Source organism: Diplotaxodon limnothrissa, linkage group LG3, assembly GCF_057381915.1.
Source record: "Diplotaxodon limnothrissa isolate DT_005_m linkage group LG3, D_limnothrissa_male_GT1.1, whole genome shotgun sequence".
Taxonomy (NCBI): Eukaryota; Metazoa; Chordata; class Actinopteri; order Cichliformes; family Cichlidae; genus Diplotaxodon; species Diplotaxodon limnothrissa.
In genome coordinates, this window is record NC_140598.1 from 15,412,094 (window position 1) to 15,430,431 (window position 18,338).

Genomic DNA, 18,338 nt, shown 5'->3' on the forward strand with positions numbered 1-18,338 from the left:
TGTGTGTGAAAGGTATCCAGCTGGGGCAGACGTGATTCTGCAGGTCACCTGCCCAGTGGACAAAAAGAAATAAAATAGTTGTGTGGATGAATGATAGCACGAAGAGTGTTTGGTGTTTCTAAGTCTGAAACAGCTGTAATGCTATTTTCTGTTTTGGAGAAAAGTACAGTTAAAGAAAAAAAAACAGAGAGAGATGTGTGTTGTTTTAAGCAGTGATGAGAATAATGAAAGTGTGATGAGAGAAGAACACAAAAACATACTGAAAATGCATTAACTATACTAACCCTACATGCATTTACACATAAATGATACTCATGAAGACCAGACAGCATCTTAAGCATGAGATTCTGTTTGTCATCTTGTCCAAGTCACTAGTAAGATGAAAGTGATACATAGACTAGTGGACTGAATATTATAGGAGGACAGATGGTTGCATCATAGATGAGAGGTCTTAAATGAGTGAGCTGAGTGAGCTGATTGTGAGTTTCTGGTGTGTGAAGAAGTTTTACCATGGCACACATTTAGTTACATGAGAACTAAAACTTATTATGTGCTAAGACAACAGGGTTATGCTGTATGTTGTGTGTATGGCTGATTGGATGAATGTTTGAGATTAAACTGGCTGTTTGATTTGTCTTTTGTTATTTAAGTTGAGCCTGCCAATTGGGTTGTGACGATTTATCCCCCTGGCATGAAGAACACGTGTCATGACTTAAACAAGGCCTTTCTTTCCTTTGATTTCCTTTATTTTCTTTCTTTTATTTTGTTACTTTCATGGTGCACTGAAAGTTTTGTTTGATGATCTCTGTTTGAGCACGATCAGAATCGAAGCGTCGTCGAGAAAACTGTTGCAAAGTGAGCTTCTCCAAAATTAAAATGGGCTCAGGAGAAATCCACTTATTTGAGACAAGTTCCTGTCCAAAAGGATTCAGCGAGAAAATCCAGTCTAAATTATTTTTCTTTTTGAAATGACGTTGTTTTGCTGAGCGTGGAAACGGATGCGACGATAATTTCCACAATTAGCAAAAGAAGGAATCACTGAGTGAATGAGTAAGAGTTTTAAAATAAATGGGAAACTGACTGACTGACAAAAGCTGACAAGACTGACTGACTTAACACCATTGTGTGAAGTCAACCCCCACCTGACAAAGGTGTGGATGTGTCTCTGTGTGTGTCTCTGTTGCAGGAGCAGAAGGAGACCACAGGAGGAAACTTGGGTCACATGACTATGTGAACTCTGAAAATTTAACCTTTTTAGTTTAAATTCTATGTCTGTGAATTTACCATGTGTGTGTCATTCACTACCTTGTGTTGCTCACAGAGATTACTGTGAGAAAGTGTGTACACACCTGCGCAGCGCTAACATTTACATTTCTCTTTACAGCAGATGGTTAATCATGTGATTTGATCATGTGGTTTACAGCAGGACACAACTTAATGATGTTTCTCTACCACAGGATTACTGAGATTTTGTATGAAGAGAACTGTAGTTACAGGCTATATGTTGATGATGAAATTACACTGTGTTTTTGAGAGAATGTTACAGGGAAGAAATGAATGCAGTGTGAGACATACTGTGATGAGACCATTGTTACTTTTTCCACAGCGAGTGTTAACTTTATGACTTTTCACAGCTCCTCTGGAATCTGGATGGCCGACACCTGACAACCGGGATGAACCTTGTGTTTGGCTAATGTTGTTTTTCTTTAAGAGTGCTTGTAAAGGATTCAGCACAGACAGACGAGTGACAATTGAACAGATGTGCAGTGGTTACAGAATAGTTACATCGGGGCCCATTATCTGACCACACTGTTGGGCTCATGGTGAGTAACAAACTTAAGGGACGTCACTGATTACAATGTGGAATGACGGTGAGATGTTAAATAATTTGGAACAAATTATGGGGAAAAGTAGGAGTTTAATGAGTTTAGAATAAACCTGCAATGATACTTGTCTCTGTGATGCTGAATACTTTATTACTCTTATGATCTATAGTTGGTTGCAAATGTGAAGTTGTTTTAATTTTAAGACTTTGTCTTCTAGGATACAGGAGCTGGGAGCTAAACAAGCTGAACATTTCAATGCTGACTAATGTTTTTACACAGGGTTACAGCTTGGAGTGAAGCTGCTCCAAGGGACAAACCTTGGAGATTGTTTTAGGGAGACTGTGCAACACTCTTGTACATGTCTCATTGGGGAGTTGACACATGGCGAAAGCCGTGTGGCGAGAGGAGTGTCATTTTTTAATTTGTAGATATCGTGAGGTGCCATGACGAGAAGGAGTGACTGAGAGGATCGTCCACAAGATGGAAGCTGAGGCCAGGAGAGAGTTTTCAGGAGGATCGGAGATCACCTTCAGCACAGAGAGCTGTGTTACTGGTCTTCCAAAGGATCGTCACGAGGAGACTTTGCACAGCAAATCTTAAATAAGATGAAAGAGTTTCGACGTTGACGTTAAGGAAGACAACTAAGCTGTTTGCGTGTCGAGGAGCCTGTGCCATCACCAGGGAAGTCTCAAATGTCCCAGGAATGGGTGGACCAAAGACCAGCTTTCCAGAGTCATTATTTTGTTTTAGGAGTTTTATTTTTCATTTTGTTAGACATGGCACAGTTGAAAGTAAAAGAAGACCACTCTAATTTGTCATGTGTTGTCATATTTTGATATATTTGATTACTTTTCATTGGTTATATTATATCGGGTAAAAATCACCCGGCATTAGTGATCGTGTTACTATTTATAGCGATAGTGTTCTAGGGTTAAATCTTCAGCAGCGTTGGAAAATGGAACCTGAGGGAGCGTGCCAAGCTCCAGAAAGTGACAGCGCAGAGGAGGTCCAGCGATGGACTTGTGGTTCTGTGAACAGCACAAATGCCAGGTGACTGTAAAATAACTAACAGCACTTTTTCCACAAGTGAAGCCAGTAACTTACTAGCCTAAAAGATTAGCTCTAGTTGCTCGTGCTTTACCTCCATGCGTGAGATCAGTATGTGCAGCAGTTTAAGCTGTACAATGTTTCAATAGTTTATTTCACCTTTTGACATTGTTAGTTCCACACGAGGTAGATGTCTACTACTGCAGACTAAACTTACATTTCTGTCACCTACAAGACACTTGTCTTTAATGTTACTCTCACAACCACACATATTACCATAAAGTGGTGCACAATTCTGAATCTGTCCAACCCTTTTTGCCAACGGAGGAGGGCACTTCTCATGAGTGTAGAGAGCGCGAGGAGAAGAAGTGTAAGCTGAGGGATGACTTAATAGATGTGCCACTCGTTGAGGGAAAGGTTTGGTTTGCTGATGGTTTGAGTTTTACAACAGCAGAGGGACAGACTAGAACACGTTTTACTGTAGCAGACAGTGAGAGAGAGTTATCTATGTAGGACAACTAGCATGTTTCATATTTGCTTGAGCAGCAGAGATGCTAGCTTTAACGGAAGTGTGTAAAGCTGTAGAGAGACAATATACACTGATAGGCAGTATACATTTGCTACTGTACATTTCTTTGTAGTGCAGTGAGTGAGACGAGGTGTGACAACCTCTACAGGGAAACCTGCAGAACACACCAAACTCTTGCAAAATCTGCTGGAGGCAGTGTTATTAACCAGTAGAATTGCCGTTTGTAAATGTGCAGCACACATGTGAGGGAAAGATCCAGTTGCATTAGGGAAAGTTTTTGCAGATAAGATCACAAAAGAAGCAGCTGTAGTTAAACATGGTGTTAACCTTTTATCAGTACAGCATCAGCAGACATGCAGGCCCACTCACCTACAGCAGGAAAACAGTTGTGACTTACAGAGGGAGCAAGCTTGCAGGATGATTTTTTATCTGTGTGATAAACCAGTACTGCCTAATAATTTGTATAAGACTGCTGCTATTTTGAGCCATTGGCTTTGCCATGTCTCAAACAGGAGGGAAATGAGCAGTCGTTATACTCATTCTAGGATTATTAAATACTTTTTAAAAAGAAAAACTTTTGCAGGCAGAGAGAACTAATGGAATAGTAAAGTTAAGATTTAGGAAGACAGGCAGGACATGGTTAGACTGTATAGAATAAGTACATGAGGATTACTCCAACAGAGAATGGTCTGACTCTTTGAGATTACACATGTTAGAGCATTTAGAGTTCCAGTCTTCTGTAGTGATGATAGAAAAGCAGAAGAGAGAGCGTATTAGCAGATTAGATGCTTGAAAATGTTTAAAAGTAAAGTAGTCATGAGAACAAATGATCTGCCAGATGATTCTGTTTCTCCGCAGGAGCAGAGTCTGAAGTCTGGAGATTGGATGTTGATAAGGCCATGGAGAGGAAGTGCTGGTCCAGTCCATGGTGGGAAGGTCCATATCGGATGCTGCTGACGACGACCACAGCAGTGAAGATTTCTGGAAGGAACACTTGGATATATCAAGCGCACTGCAAGAAGGTGACACACATCCAGGCCAGCTCGGAGTAAGTGGCAGGAAGACCGGGAACAAAGGGGGGGGGAAAGCCTCCAGGGCCCCTCGTCTCAATCCGGTGAAGAAACCAACTGAGCCACAGGTACTCATCAGAATGGCTGGGAATGTGCTGTGCATCTTCTTGTGCCTGTGGACCCTGAGTGGGATGACAGGGAGCGCACTGGAACAGAGCAAACCACACCCAGTACCAGCATGGGTTTTCAACAACTACTGGTGGCAGTTTAAGAACACAACCGCTCACATAAAGAATGAGACCAATGGTTATGCTTGTGATGCCACTGGCTACACATTCTTCTGGACTGTGGCCCTATAGCATCACTGAGAGCGAGGCAGTTTGTCTGGTTGCTTTAGCAACACATCCGGGAACACTGCCAACTTTTCAACTGCTCTGAACCTGAATGGAAGGTTGATTCACCAGTAGCTGGGAAGGTGAACTGCTCTGGTGAGACAGACCTGCTCGTCTGACTCAAAGAATATGACTTGTTGCAGGACATTGAACAGCTAAACGAACTGGAAACAGGCCAATTGCCTATGTGTATGAAGGACAATGGATTAGCCCAAGTTGGAGATCAACCATGGAACATGGCAACATCACCTATTCTTTTGTCTTCTGCAAGAAGGATGTAAACAGAGAAGCCTTTTGTCTACATTACATCATGAACACTTGAGGTTTCGAGCCAAGAAGTTCAAAACAGCTTGATCCAATTTCCTTTACAAAGCTTTTTCTGTGGTGACAACAGGACAGGAGAAGAGTTGTAAATGCAGATAATTCACCAGTTGACTCTAACCCCCACAGGATGCCTACAGTGAAAAGATTTGGGGGGTTGATAGGAGTCATAAAGAAGGGTGTTGACCAGGCTGCAGCTTTGAAGTTAGCTGAGAGCCATATGGACAAACAATAAAGTCAACTGATGCGTTTAAATACCTATGTCTGTATACAGTTGGATTGTAGTGACATATGATTTTTGAGAATGATGATTCTTCTTGTTTGACCTTTGACATTCAGTTGTTTACTTGAAGAAATACATAATGAATTGCACGACAGGAGTAGATCCGCCACAAGGCTGGATAGCTTGGTTACCGTCTGGTCCTTGGTGGCATCTTCTTTTGAAAAAATTAATTCCTGTTTTTGGACTGTTGATACTGATTTGCTTATGTATAGGATGTAGTTTACTGTGTATGAATGAAATCTATACTGACACTGTCCAAACAAAGGGTGCATAAGTTGAAATTTAAGAACAATGACAAAAAGGAGGGAAATGTTAAGTCTAATTGTTGAATGTTGCCATTGTGTTTCTTAAATTTGTACAGTCTTAGTTCAAGCAGTAGGATCAAAGCCATTCCTTTGATCCTGACCACCTTTCCAGCCACTCTGTGCTGGGGGAGGTTTTATTGTAGATACATCCTATCTGAAAGATCTGTTTCTTTTGATGTAAACTTCCTGGGTTTATGACCCTTTGGTCAGCAGGAGGTAACACACACACACACACACACACTTACATACAGTGCCTTGTCTATGTAACCAAAGGGGGGTTGCAAGGGGAGGTGCTTTGTAAACTATTGTTTGAAGATTGTCAATAAAAGGCAGCGAGAGGAGGCCACCATTGGGGTCATTGTCGTGCTGGACACAGACGAGGCCTCCCTTGCGCAAGTAATGGATCGATCGACTGTCTTGTTTTCTTCATGATGAATAAGTCTCTAGAATTAGCGGGGCTTGTGGAAACACAGACCCAACAGTTACAGCCTTTCTCCCCTCTGCTGCCGAGGCTGTTAGTCTCTCCCAAACTCAGCTACAGGACTTCCAAATGAATGAAAGCAGCAGAAGTGGCTTTACAAAGGAAAGAGGAAGAGGAGAAGAAGAGGAGAGGGAGGCCACCCTGACCATCACTCCAGCTGAAAACATCACACTTCTATTAAAGTTGGTGAGGAAATGTTGAGCAGGATGAGCTGCTGGCTAATCTGGAGGCTGTAGCAGCAGCTCACAGTCACAGTGGATTTCCACTCATGAAAAAGCTCTGGCTGCTTCATTTCTCATCTCATATCAGAGACTTTAAAGCTTCACTGAAGCTGTACTGTGATGCTTCCATATCCCAGTGAGGCCTCCATAATGATTTCAGCTGTTCTGTACACACACTGTGTGCCCTGTATGGCTCAAAGTCTCTGCAGCCTGTTTTTATCTGCTATCATCAGATCTTCATCATCCTCATTCACATCCCTCACACACTCTACAGCCTCATCAGCACTGACTTCATCTTCACTGACTGATGGAGAACAACATGAACCTGTGGAGGCTGAAACACTGTCCTGTCAAACATCTCCCCGTCACCACTCCACTTCTGTCAGCCTTTAAATGAACCCTGCTCAAGTCTGTCACTTCTGTTTGGAGCCAAAAGGAAAAACTGTTGTTCAGTCGTTTGGAAAGACAACATTTCTGAAAGCACTCAAACTTCTTCACATTTGTCTTCAGACACATCCTGAACATTTAGGAACTAAAGAAAGTTTCAAACATCAATCAAAGACATGAAATATAGAAAAACAACAACAGCCGCAGTCAGTGAACTCACCTCAGAGTCTCCAGTCGACAGTTTGGACTCTCCAGTCCAGCACACAGAAGCTTCACACCTGAATCCTGCAGCTTGTAGTTTCTACTCATGTCCAGCTCTGTCAGATGGGAGGGGTTGGACTTCAGAGCTGAGGCCACAACTTCACAGTGAGACTCTGAGAGTCCACACTCAGTCAGTCTGTGATGATAGAAAATATAAAATGTGTTATTATAAAAGCAGAAAATCTGCATTATAAACAGAGACTGAATGTATATGAAGACAAAACAGAGTGAGGTCATAATCTGATGAATCTGCTCTTCACATCTGTGCTTCAGCTCCTCTTACTGTGTTTGACATGACACAACGATTGAGTCTCTCTCAGACCTGCAGACTTTTAATGAGAATCTTTGTTTGGCTTTAATCTGCAGATGAAGGAGGAAGATGGTGTCACATTTAGGCTTCCATAATGTCCACAGTCTGTCACTGAGATCTGATCCAGAGTCAGAGTGAAGACACACATTTGGACTGTTTCCTGTTTTGACTCCAGAACATTTTGAATGAGTTCAGCTCAGTGAAGAGTTCCAGCTGGAAAGATGATCTCTGTTTGCTACCTGCTGTCAGGTACGACTGTTCACGTCCACACGCAGGAAAAACCTGCTGACTGTTACCAAACGGAGCAGAAATCTCATCACTGGACAATAATGATGAATGAACTCAGAGCTGCTGATATCAGATCTGATTTCAGGGGAACTAAACACAGAAATGATTGGCTCATTTGAGCTTTCTGAGCCATTATCTGCTGGTGTGTCGCTAGTTGGCAGAAAATGATTTGTATTCCTGTTCAGGGCTTCAGTGTTTATGAGTCCAGATCCAGGTGACAGCAAGTCAAAATGATGTTACCTGTCTGTGTCCAGCAGCAGCCTGTATTCACTTTGAATATTGTTATAACCTGACATGGATCAGTTTGTCTTTGATTGGTTTGTAAATGTCACTGTTTCCATTGGACCTGAGTGACGTACAAAGACAGAGAGGGAGAGAAAGGAGAGAGAGGATGGAGACAGCAAAGAGAGAGCAAACACAAACAGGTGAGAGTGGACAGGTGACCAAGGTCAGCAACCAATCAGAGAGCTTCTGTTTGACCCACAGTCACTGATGATGACTGCACATAACCAAGCAGTGTGTTACTCTGATATCAAATATGGATCCTGCTCTTATAATAATGATCATCAGATGATATTATTGTGTTATTTTGTAGCTGAATACGATGTTTGTGTGATTATCAGTGAAAGAAGCAGTGAGGAGGATGGAGAGAGAGAGAGGACAGAGGCTGAAGTTAGAAACACTAAAAGGATTTTTCATGGATTTCATGGATGATTTGAGTGATTTCCAGCAGGACACTTAAACATGTCAGTGGACGTCCTAAAGAACATATTCACTGATATGAAACGTGTCATTGAACAGGATTAATATCAGTGGAAACATGGTGGAAACAGCTGTGACTGCATGGATGTGACACACTTCAAATCTGTTCTCCACTCTTGGATTTGGGATCCATGGAGCTGCTGCTGAGTCTGTACAATAAAGGAATGGTGTGGAAGGTTGCAGCGTACGGACACAAACACTTTGTGGTTACAATCTGATTTTATTTTCAACATTAAACTACTAACCTACACTGATCAATGATGTTAATGATCACATCTGGACTCACCCAGCCTTTCTGCAGTTCCTCACAGCTGGAATCAGTCTCAGTCGTCCCCGCTCTGATGTTTTGTACTTCTGCAGGTCCAACTCATCCAGAACCTCCTCTGACATCTGCAGCATGAAGGCCAGAGCTGAGCACTGGATCTCAGAGAGTTCCTTCTTTGATCTGTTCTCTGACTTCAGGAACTCTTGGATCTCCTGAAATAATGAGAGGTGGTTCATCTCCATCAGACAGTGGAAGATGTTGATGCTTCTGTCAGGAGAGATTTCATCACTGTTCATCTCCTTCAGGTTGTTGATGACTCTCTGGATGGTTCCTGGACTGATCTCTGTCTGACCCAGCAGACCTACTAAGAGTCTCTGGTTGGACTCCAGACAGAGGCCATGAAGGAAGCGAACAAACAGGTCCAGGTGGCCATTTTCACTCTGGAGGGATTTATACATGGCTCTGCTCAGGAAATCATCCAGAGAGGACTTGTTGTATTTTTTTCCCAAAAAGTTCTTCAGCACCTTTGTCTTCCTGTTGGTGTGACAGTGGAACTTGTAGACAGCAGCCAGAAACTCCTGAATGCTCAGATGAACAAAGCAGTAGACTGGTTTCTGGAAGATCACACACTCTCTTTTGAAGATCTCTGTACAAACTCCTGAGTACACCGAGGCCTCTGTCACATCCAGACCACACTGCTCCAGGTCTTCTTGGTAGAACATGATGTTTCCTTTCTCCAGATGTTCAAACGCCAGCCTCCCCAGCTTCAGAAGAACTTTCCTATCAGCCTTCGTCAGCTCCTGTGGACTCGTCTCACGTCCCTCATGGTACTTGTTCTTCTTCCTCTTTGTCTGAACCAGCAGGAAGTGTGAGTACATGTCAGTCAGGGTCTTGGGCAGCTCTCCTCTCTGCTCTGTAGTCAACATGTGCTCCAGAACTGTAGCAGTGATCCAGCAGAAGACTGGGATACTACACATGATGTGGAGGCTCCTGGATGTCTTCATGTGGGAGATGATTCTGCTGGACAGCTCTTCATCACTGAATCTCCTCCTGAAGTACTCCTCCTTCTGGGCGTCAGTGAAGCCTCGTACTTCTGTTAGCCTGTCAACACATGTAGGAGGGATCTGATTGGCTGCTGCGGGTCGGGAAGTTATCCAGACGAGAGCCGAGGGAAGCAGATTCCCCTGGATGAGGTTTGCCAGCAGCTGGCTGACCGATGACTTCTGTGTGACATCAGACAGCAGCTTCCTGTTGGTGAAATCCAATGAAAGTCTGCTTTCATCCAGGCCGTCAAAGATGAACAAAAGCTGAGAGACAGCCAGCTTCTCTGCTGTGACCTTCTGTAATGTTGGATGGAAAACATGGAGCAGCTCCAGAAGACTGTACTGCTCATCTCTGATCAGGTTCAGCTCCCTGAATGAAAGCAGAACCACCACACTGACATGTTGGTTCTCCAAGCCCTCTGCCCAGTCCAGAGTGAACTTCTGCACTGAGAAGGTTTTTCCAACACCAGCCACGCCGTTGGTCAGAACCACTCTGATGGGTCTCTGTTGGTCAGGTAAGGCTTTAAAGATGTCCTGGCACCTGATTGGAGCGTCATGGAGGGCGTCCATCTTGGAAGCTGTCTCCAGCTGCCTCACCTCATGTTGGGTATGAACCTCTTCACTCTGTCCCTCTGTGATGTAGAGCTCAGTGTAGATCCTGTTGAGGAGGGTTCTACTTCCTGTTTCATCACTTCCTTCAGTCACATGTTCACATCTCCTCCTCAGACTGATCTTATGTTCATCTAAAACCTCCTGCAGACCAACATCTGCTGAAAGAAAGAAAAACAACGAGACTAAAGAGAAAGAAAACTCTTCAATGTCTGAACAACACAAGAAGTCCAGTTTTCAGAAATGAGTCCATCAGCAGACAGATGTTCAGTCTTACTTTGTACACAGCTGCTCTGACTGGCTGTCTGCAGTCCAGCTCTGCTTCTGGATCTTTCTCCACACTGGGGACAGGAGGAGTCTCCTGATGGAGCAGACTGGTCCCAGTATGAGGAGATGCACTGTCTGCAGAACCAGTGTCCACAGCTGGTAGAGACTGGATCCTTCAGGACGTCCTGACACAAAGCACAGCAGGACAGCTGCTCCTCCTCACAAACACCACTCCTCTTCCTCACTCTGTGAACACATTTCTTTATCACTAAAACATTTACTGTCAGTGAAAAACATCCAGATGTGACCAAACTGCAGTTCCTCACAGTTCCTTTGATTTCATCAACACTAATGAGCTGCTCTTCCTGTCTGCCTGTCTCATTAAACACTGAGTGATGAATACAAACTCAACACTTCCTGCAGACTTCCTGACTTCACAATAAAAGCTTTCCATCAGAGAGAGACAGTTATGACTTTCACTGTTTTACAGCCGCTGTGTGCAGATTATCTGGGTCAGTTCACTCTGAAGCAGCTTAGAAGTGTCCGTGTAGAGCCGTGGTCTGACACACAGAGACTTCTGATTTTCTCTGTTTAAACAAACATGATGAAGATGAGCAGGTTTCTCTTCTAGTATAAACTCTGTGTCTCTCTGGCTGGCTCATGATGGCTTTTCAGGTTTTATGTTTTGCTCTCTCCTGCTAGCGTTTTGCCTGCCTGGGTGGAGCTTGTAATGGCCTCTCGCTCTTGGTCCACACAGTTATGATGATTACACCACCTGTTGCTGACTCACCTGGGCTTACCGGTAACCATTTAACGCTGCGGCATGGAGCAGTTTGTCGCTGGGACATTGACCCTCCTGTGTTCATGATCTCAGCTCCTTGCTAAGAAATCTCTCTCTAAATTCACCAGTTGGGTTAACTTTGTGTATACTTTGAGTATATATTTCCCCGGACCTGGTTACAGACGCTTACCTGTGACTCCCGTGTGTGGCTGTGTGAGTGGAGAGCAGGACACGAGTGACTGAAGAGGAGTGAGTGTGGACTCCCTTCCCTCTTTTCCCTGGAGCCCTGGACCCCCTCCCCGACTCACTGTACATATATAGAGCACTGTGGTTCACCCCTTTGGTAAATAAACTGTCACCTTTTTGTTTGTCAGAACTCAGTCTGTGCTTGAATTCCTCTGTTAGCCATGACATCTTGTTGGTTCTCTCTCTTCAGGTCCCTGTAAGTGTTTGATCTAAAACATTATATTTATTCTGCTTTGATTGTTTTGTGTGCTGAGGGACATTGTTGCATGATCCACTTTTTCTTATCACTCAAATATCCTGATACTTTCAGAAAGTTGGAGAGCTCTCCTGGCTTGCTTAGTCTTTGCTCTGTACTGCAGTACTTGCATTGGTTTCACTGGACAAGTCTTCATGTGAATCTACAACTGATCTGACATTGTGGCACAAACACAGTAAACAAACACTACGAGCACCTTGTTTCATGTGCAGTGGCTTTCTTCTCATTCTGCTACTGAACACTGTATGAAAAGCCTCTCACTGCCAGCATCCTTCCAGCCCCACGACAACAAGACCAACTCACATCTTCACAACACCAAGAATTTTTCCCCTTTTCTTTGGAGAAACTGAGAAGCCAATAGGATTGTAGCTCAAACTTGCTCACAGTCCTGCTTCATCAGGAGCAGGACTTGGGGCGACCGTAGCTCAGGGGTTTGGGAAGCGTATCTGTAACCCGGGCTCTCTGTCCTGGTCGTTGTGTCCTTGGGCAAGACACTTTACCCTACCGCCTACTGGTGTTGGCCAGAGGGGCCGATGGCGCGATATGGCAGCCTCGCTTCTGTCAGTCTGCCCCAGGGCAGCTGTGGCTACAACCGTAGCTGCCTCCACCAGTGTGTGAATGTGAGAGTGAATGAATAGTGGCATTGTAAAGCGCTTTGGGTGCCTTGAAAAGCGCTATATAAATCCAATCCATTATTATCACTGCTCACTCCTACCTGTGTTGGTGCTGAGTGGACAGTCATAGCCTGCTGCTAGCATGAATGCTAAATGTACTGCTGTGGATGATCAGCAGAAAAACATGTGGTCAGTTTGACTGTTTGCTGTATTTAAAGTGTTTTTCTCAGTTCGTCTGTATTCAAAGTGCATTCGGGGCTTTAGCTGACAGCTCTTTGTGCTAACAAACTAAACTCTCTTAGTTTAAGCCAACAGACTTTACCAAACACAAAGCCTGCTGCTGCCTCCATGGGTTAGCTTGTGTGACTGGTGTTTGCACCAATGAAATCTAAATCACACTAATGTGTCCTCCAAGGTGTTTGGTGGGAGCACTGAGTGAAACATAAGAGCTCTGGTAAAATAACAAACAGGGCTGTGAGAGCAACTGAAGTGATAAAAATACTGTTTAAAGATAAAAAACACTTTGATGTTCTCTCGTCACCTAACAAAGTCCAAACCCTGTGAACTATTTTAGCTTTAATAATTGTGGATTCAGGTATCCTGAACCCATCTTTGGACATTTGTAATTAAATATTTTAAAACTCCATCAGAGACTCCTGATGTGGCTGTTTGGAGAAGGAAAAGAGGGACAAAGTGGAGCGTCGAGCTGAGGCTTCATTCACTGCAAACCTACAGTTATGTTTCCTTATTTCTGCTGTTTGCATGTTCACAGCTGAAATAAAGCTGCCTCTTTGACTTCATCCTGTTGTGTTTGGGTCCAATCCTGCCTGCCACACAGCGCTACAGGACAAAGTCTAATATTTTTATCTTTTTAATGAATCTTTGGTCATATTTATCCAGGAAAACACAAACATGTAAAGGAGTCATCACAGGTCTCTGACCTCGTTGGTCCAGGTTCAGCACTGAAGTCTGGAGGGTTTCTTTGTTTGGACCCATCACTCCTCACAGACGGACAGCTGGATCCTGCAGACTGTGACCTCTGACCTCTGCAGACACAAACATGTTTTATTCAATGATCAATTCTCTGATGAAGTGATTGAAGCAGCTGTGATCACACAGACTGCAGATAATGCAGCTGTTTCCTGTCAGTAACAGTCCTCTTAGATTAGAGTTCAGCTTTTTACAGGAAAACAAATGTCCCTGAATGCAACAGTGAGACACAGTCTGTGTGGCTGTGATAGCTGCCGTTAGGAGCGCTCATGTGTTTGCAGTTAGACGAGGAGATGTTACCATCATGGACACGTTAACAAATCCTGCAGCATCACGTGGCACAAACACTTTGTGTTCCTGTCATCTGCAAGCAACAGGAAGTTCATTAATAAAGGCGGGATGGAGACGCGACTGTGATGGTTCTCCTTCATCCAGCTGTTACACACATCTGGGCTCACACGACGAGCCTTTGTCTAATACAGCAGCTGCTCTCTGAACACTTTTCTGAAGAGGAGCTGCACAAACCTTTGTTTGCTTTCTAGAGCAGCGTATCAAAGTCAAACTACCCACTGCTAGCAGCTGTTTCTATCATAGTTTAGGATCCAGATGTGTGAGGTCTAGATTTACACCTCTGATTAAAATACATAGTTAAAAACAGCCAATTGAGTCCAAATGTGTCTTAAACCAGATAAACTGACAGTTACAGCTGAGCCTGTGTGTCCTTGGAGACACTGCTCTGCTACAGAGATGCATTTTAGAAACCAGGAAACATCAAAATCATTTAAACCAGAGAGTTCTTGTTACTAACAGCTCACCTCTCTGCAGCAGAGACTTTAAACCAAATGATGACATCTTTAGACGCGTCACTCTTACAGGACACAGAGCTGGGTGGAGGTCCAGGCGGGTTCCTGTGAATAATGATGGAGCAGTGATGTGAGTGCTGAGCTGTGACATGGAGAAGAGTCATGGACAGTTAGAGATGGTCATCTCACCTCTGAGCTTTGGTCTGGCTCTCATGTTCCCCACACAGAGTGCTTTTAGAGGGAGGGACTCCCTCCTCTGTGTCCTCACACTGATCCATGCTGCTCAATTCACATCAGCTCACACACACTTTCTACCTTCACCTGCAGAGGAAACACAAATCAGCCCAGCGACACACTGACTGACCCACTCAGCACCCACTGATTGATTCAGACACGTTTTAATCCCCAAAAGTTGATTCTGTTCATCTGGATGTTTTCAGTGGGAGAAACGTTTCATGACTCATCCAGGTGACTCCTTCAGTCTCAGCTGACTGCAGGTTTCCAACCTTATAAACAGGACATTTGCACAATGGCTGGGAGGTCATGACCATTGATCAACAACCACTGATCAATGGCCATGAGTCCCATTCACAGAGAGTTGGGGAATGTCTGCAATCACAGCATTACTAACCTAACCCTTACCTGGATGATTGAGCATCCAGACACTTTTTAATATTTTACTAATTTCTGAAGCTTTTTACCAACTTTGTTCAAATTGGTCTGCTGTCATTTTATTGTTGACAAAAAGAGATTTTGAGTTTGAGTGTTGACGTTTCCATGTGGGACTGTTGCTGCAACACCAGGATGTTACTACAGAATACACTTTATATTGTGAGCACTTGGATGTTAGTCCAGTGGTCCTAAACTGACACACCTGCACCTGGATTCATTCTGACCAGATTTTAGCCCAACAGTGTTTCATACTTAATACATCAGACACAAACTCTGCAGCTGTCATTGTGTGCAGTGTGTGTGCAGTGTGTGTGCAGTGTGTGTGCAGTGTGTGTGCAGTGTGTGTGCAGTGTGTGTGCAGCGGGTCACTGTGTCCTATGAGTGTTATACTACAATAAACAGAGCCTGACCGCGGGCATAAAGAGGGCAAAAACCCACTTATGCTCTAAAGATGAAGTTCTGTTTCTCTTCAAATGAGCCTCAGAGCATGTGGAGGGTCATTGAACGCATCACAGATTACCTCAAGAACAACAGGCTGAAGAACATAAAAACAAACGCAGAGTTTCTGTCTGACGGTTTGAACATGAAACAGGAATCATTGAGCAAAAACGGCCAGTTTACTAATTTATGATCAATCATCAACGCATTCACCTACAATACACGAATGAACATCACCAGTTAAACTGAAAATAACCTGCATACAAATACGACAGCAGACTATAGCGAACGAGCAGAGAAATGCATTTTATAGATGAAGTGTTGGCAGCGACTCTTAGGACAGCCCTGTCTCACTGTCAGCAGTTAAACAACATCCACACACTGGAAGCCCGTTTGCGTCACTAAAAAAAAGAAGGATCCAGAACTCGAAATTTCGACTTATTAACTTGGAATTTTGAAAAAACTAACTCAAAATTAAGAGTTAGTGCTGTCAATCAGTCATTTACGTGAATGACGTAATTTCCTTGTTACCCGGAAGCTGAAGCCCTCAGCTACAAATGCTACAGCTAAGACACCAGAATTACAGCCAGTCATAAATGCACAAGTCGCTGATTATTGTCTGTGTGGCTTCACAAATGATGAAATCCTTCTGTTATTAGCTGAATCACATGGCGTTAATATCAGCTAACGTACTCTCGAAAGCGCCGGTTTGTTGCGATGCGGGTTTGAGTGCGCATTGTAGCTGGATTACTGATTGGCAGAACTAACTCGACATTTCGAGCTACTTTTCTCAACATTTTCGAGTTATAAGTCGAAATTTCGAGAATGGATCCTTTTTTGTGGCGGAAACGGGCTTCCATAACAGACTGACGGAGGCAGGAGAAGCTGCCTACAGACATCAGTCAGTGGATCCACAGTAACATCGAGTTCAGCTGCTGATCATCAACTGTTTCTGTCTCGTTCCCAGACTCTGATCTCACATAAAACGAAGCAGATTTATGCTGAAACTAAGCTGCACACAGCTGATGTTAGCCAGGAAAACAGTACAGACTGCTAACGTTACCTTAACATGGAGACGATCAACTGCGCCACAACATTCACGAAAGCGAAAGTAAAAGCGACGGAAGGAAACGCCCAGAGAGGCGTTTGAGGGACGGTCAGAGTCAGGAACCTCAGAAACGCTTCAGGCTGGAGTACATCGTGTTGTGCGTTCTGATTGCTGTAGACCATTGTCAATCAATCTAGTCCAGTGTCTCCTGTACAGGAGCGGTCCCTAATAGGCCCACGGACCGGTCCGTGAGTCTTTTGGTACCGTTCCGCGAGAGTTGATCCTCCGGTGTGAAATGTATGGTTGTAGTTGTGTGTCTTATTTTGAAAGAACTATTTACGCGTTACCATAGTGACCAGAGAGCATTAAAAAGCAGAGAGGAGGATGTCACTGTCATTGTTGTTGGCGCACAGCTCAAGTCACATTTATTATTATATTTACAAAATACCACAGTTTCTTTTTTTTATTCTTTTGTTGTATTTATCCGCGACACCTTAAAGGTCGTTCCCTGAAAATATTGTCTGACATTAAAGTGGTCTGTGGTGCAAAAAGGTTGGGGACTCCTGCTGTACAGTACAGAATGCGTTTAGCTGTTGAATTTACATAAATCTTCGATCGCTAGCAGTGTAACTCTGAAGTGCTGCACTGTATGTTTGTAAGTTTTCTCCCAAACAAACACAACAATGCCGACGAAACGTTTTGCACCCTCAAATGCACCTTTAGGTTTCATTCCATGATACTGGACTTATGTTTCTACGAAGGTTTGAACTCTAAGAGTGTTTAACATGATAGTGATTTATTGATTCTAACCCTAAATCTATCCAGTAATGTCTGCACATATTTTCAGTACTGATTTTAAAGTGTTTTAATCCTTCTGTCACTCAGGGAACCCAATAAGGATTCAAATACTTCAAAAGTCAACCAATGACATTGATGTGTAAGACTATTTAATAATTATTTATTGTTTATATTTCATTTATTCATTCATTCTTTGCACTGTGATTTAACCCATCTTTGTGTAAAGCAGGGGTGTCAAACTCCAGGCCTTGAGAGCCAGCGTCCTGAAGCTTTTAAATGTATCTCTGCTGCAACACACCTGAATAAAATTATTAGGTCATTAGCATGACTCTACCCTACTCAAGTAAATTTAAATAAATGTAAGTACATACCACCAGGTAGCTCCACTCGTACCCAGTGTAACGGGAAGTGAGAGGGTTAGGTTTTGGCGCTTTGAATGTTCAGTTGTGTGATGCAGCGATTAACGTTTGAGTAAAATATTGGGCTCCCTCGTGTCTTCCCTACATTCCTCCACAATGTGCGTTTTTGCAAAAATGTACTTCTAGAAGTACTTTTATTGCACGATGTTCATTCACTCATGAGCTGCTGCAACATGAATCAAATGGCTGAACTGCCACCTTGGCGTGCAGTCAAGTTCTACAGTCTGCTAATGATCTAATAATAAGTATTAATATTCCTCACTCACCTTACTAAATGTTTGTGAACACAGCCAGAAACATTTGCATCACAAACACAGACTAGTGTTTATTAGCAGAAGCTTTTGGGTGGTTGCTCTCAAACCTGTGTACAAGTTTAAGCATTAATGGTCCCTTCACTGATTTCCAGGTATCCAATGTCAGGGCTAACAGATGGATTCAGACGCAGGCAGCGTTCTGGCAAGCAAAGGGTTGACAATTTATGAACACAGAAGGGAAACCACAGTGATGTGTATATACAGTGCATGGGGCAGGGCTTCAGGGCTCCAGGGGAAGGAATCCACACTCGCTCCCCACTCGGCCCAAACTCCGCCACTCCTCTTCTTACGCACACTCGCTTCTCCACAGCCACTCTCGCTCCAATTTCCACTTATGTTGACACACACAGGG

At 43.6% G+C, this 18,338-nt stretch overlaps 1 protein-coding gene across 1 annotated transcript; it reads right to left on the reverse strand.

Annotated features, from left to right (window-relative positions):
* Positions 1–7,018: 7,018 nt before the first annotated feature.
* Positions 7,019–18,053, reverse strand: LOC146634654 (protein NLRC3-like). The gene is made up of 7 exons (XM_085379034.1): positions 18,034–18,053; positions 14,487–14,579; positions 14,310–14,402; positions 13,446–13,550; positions 10,618–10,853; positions 8,710–10,501; positions 7,019–7,199 (listed from the first exon to the last, which is right to left on the reverse strand). Exons 1-7 carry the CDS (start codon positions 18,051–18,053, stop codon positions 7,019–7,021), a joined length of 2,520 nt encoding a protein of 839 aa, XP_085235160.1.
* Positions 18,054–18,338: the final 285 nt, after the last annotated feature.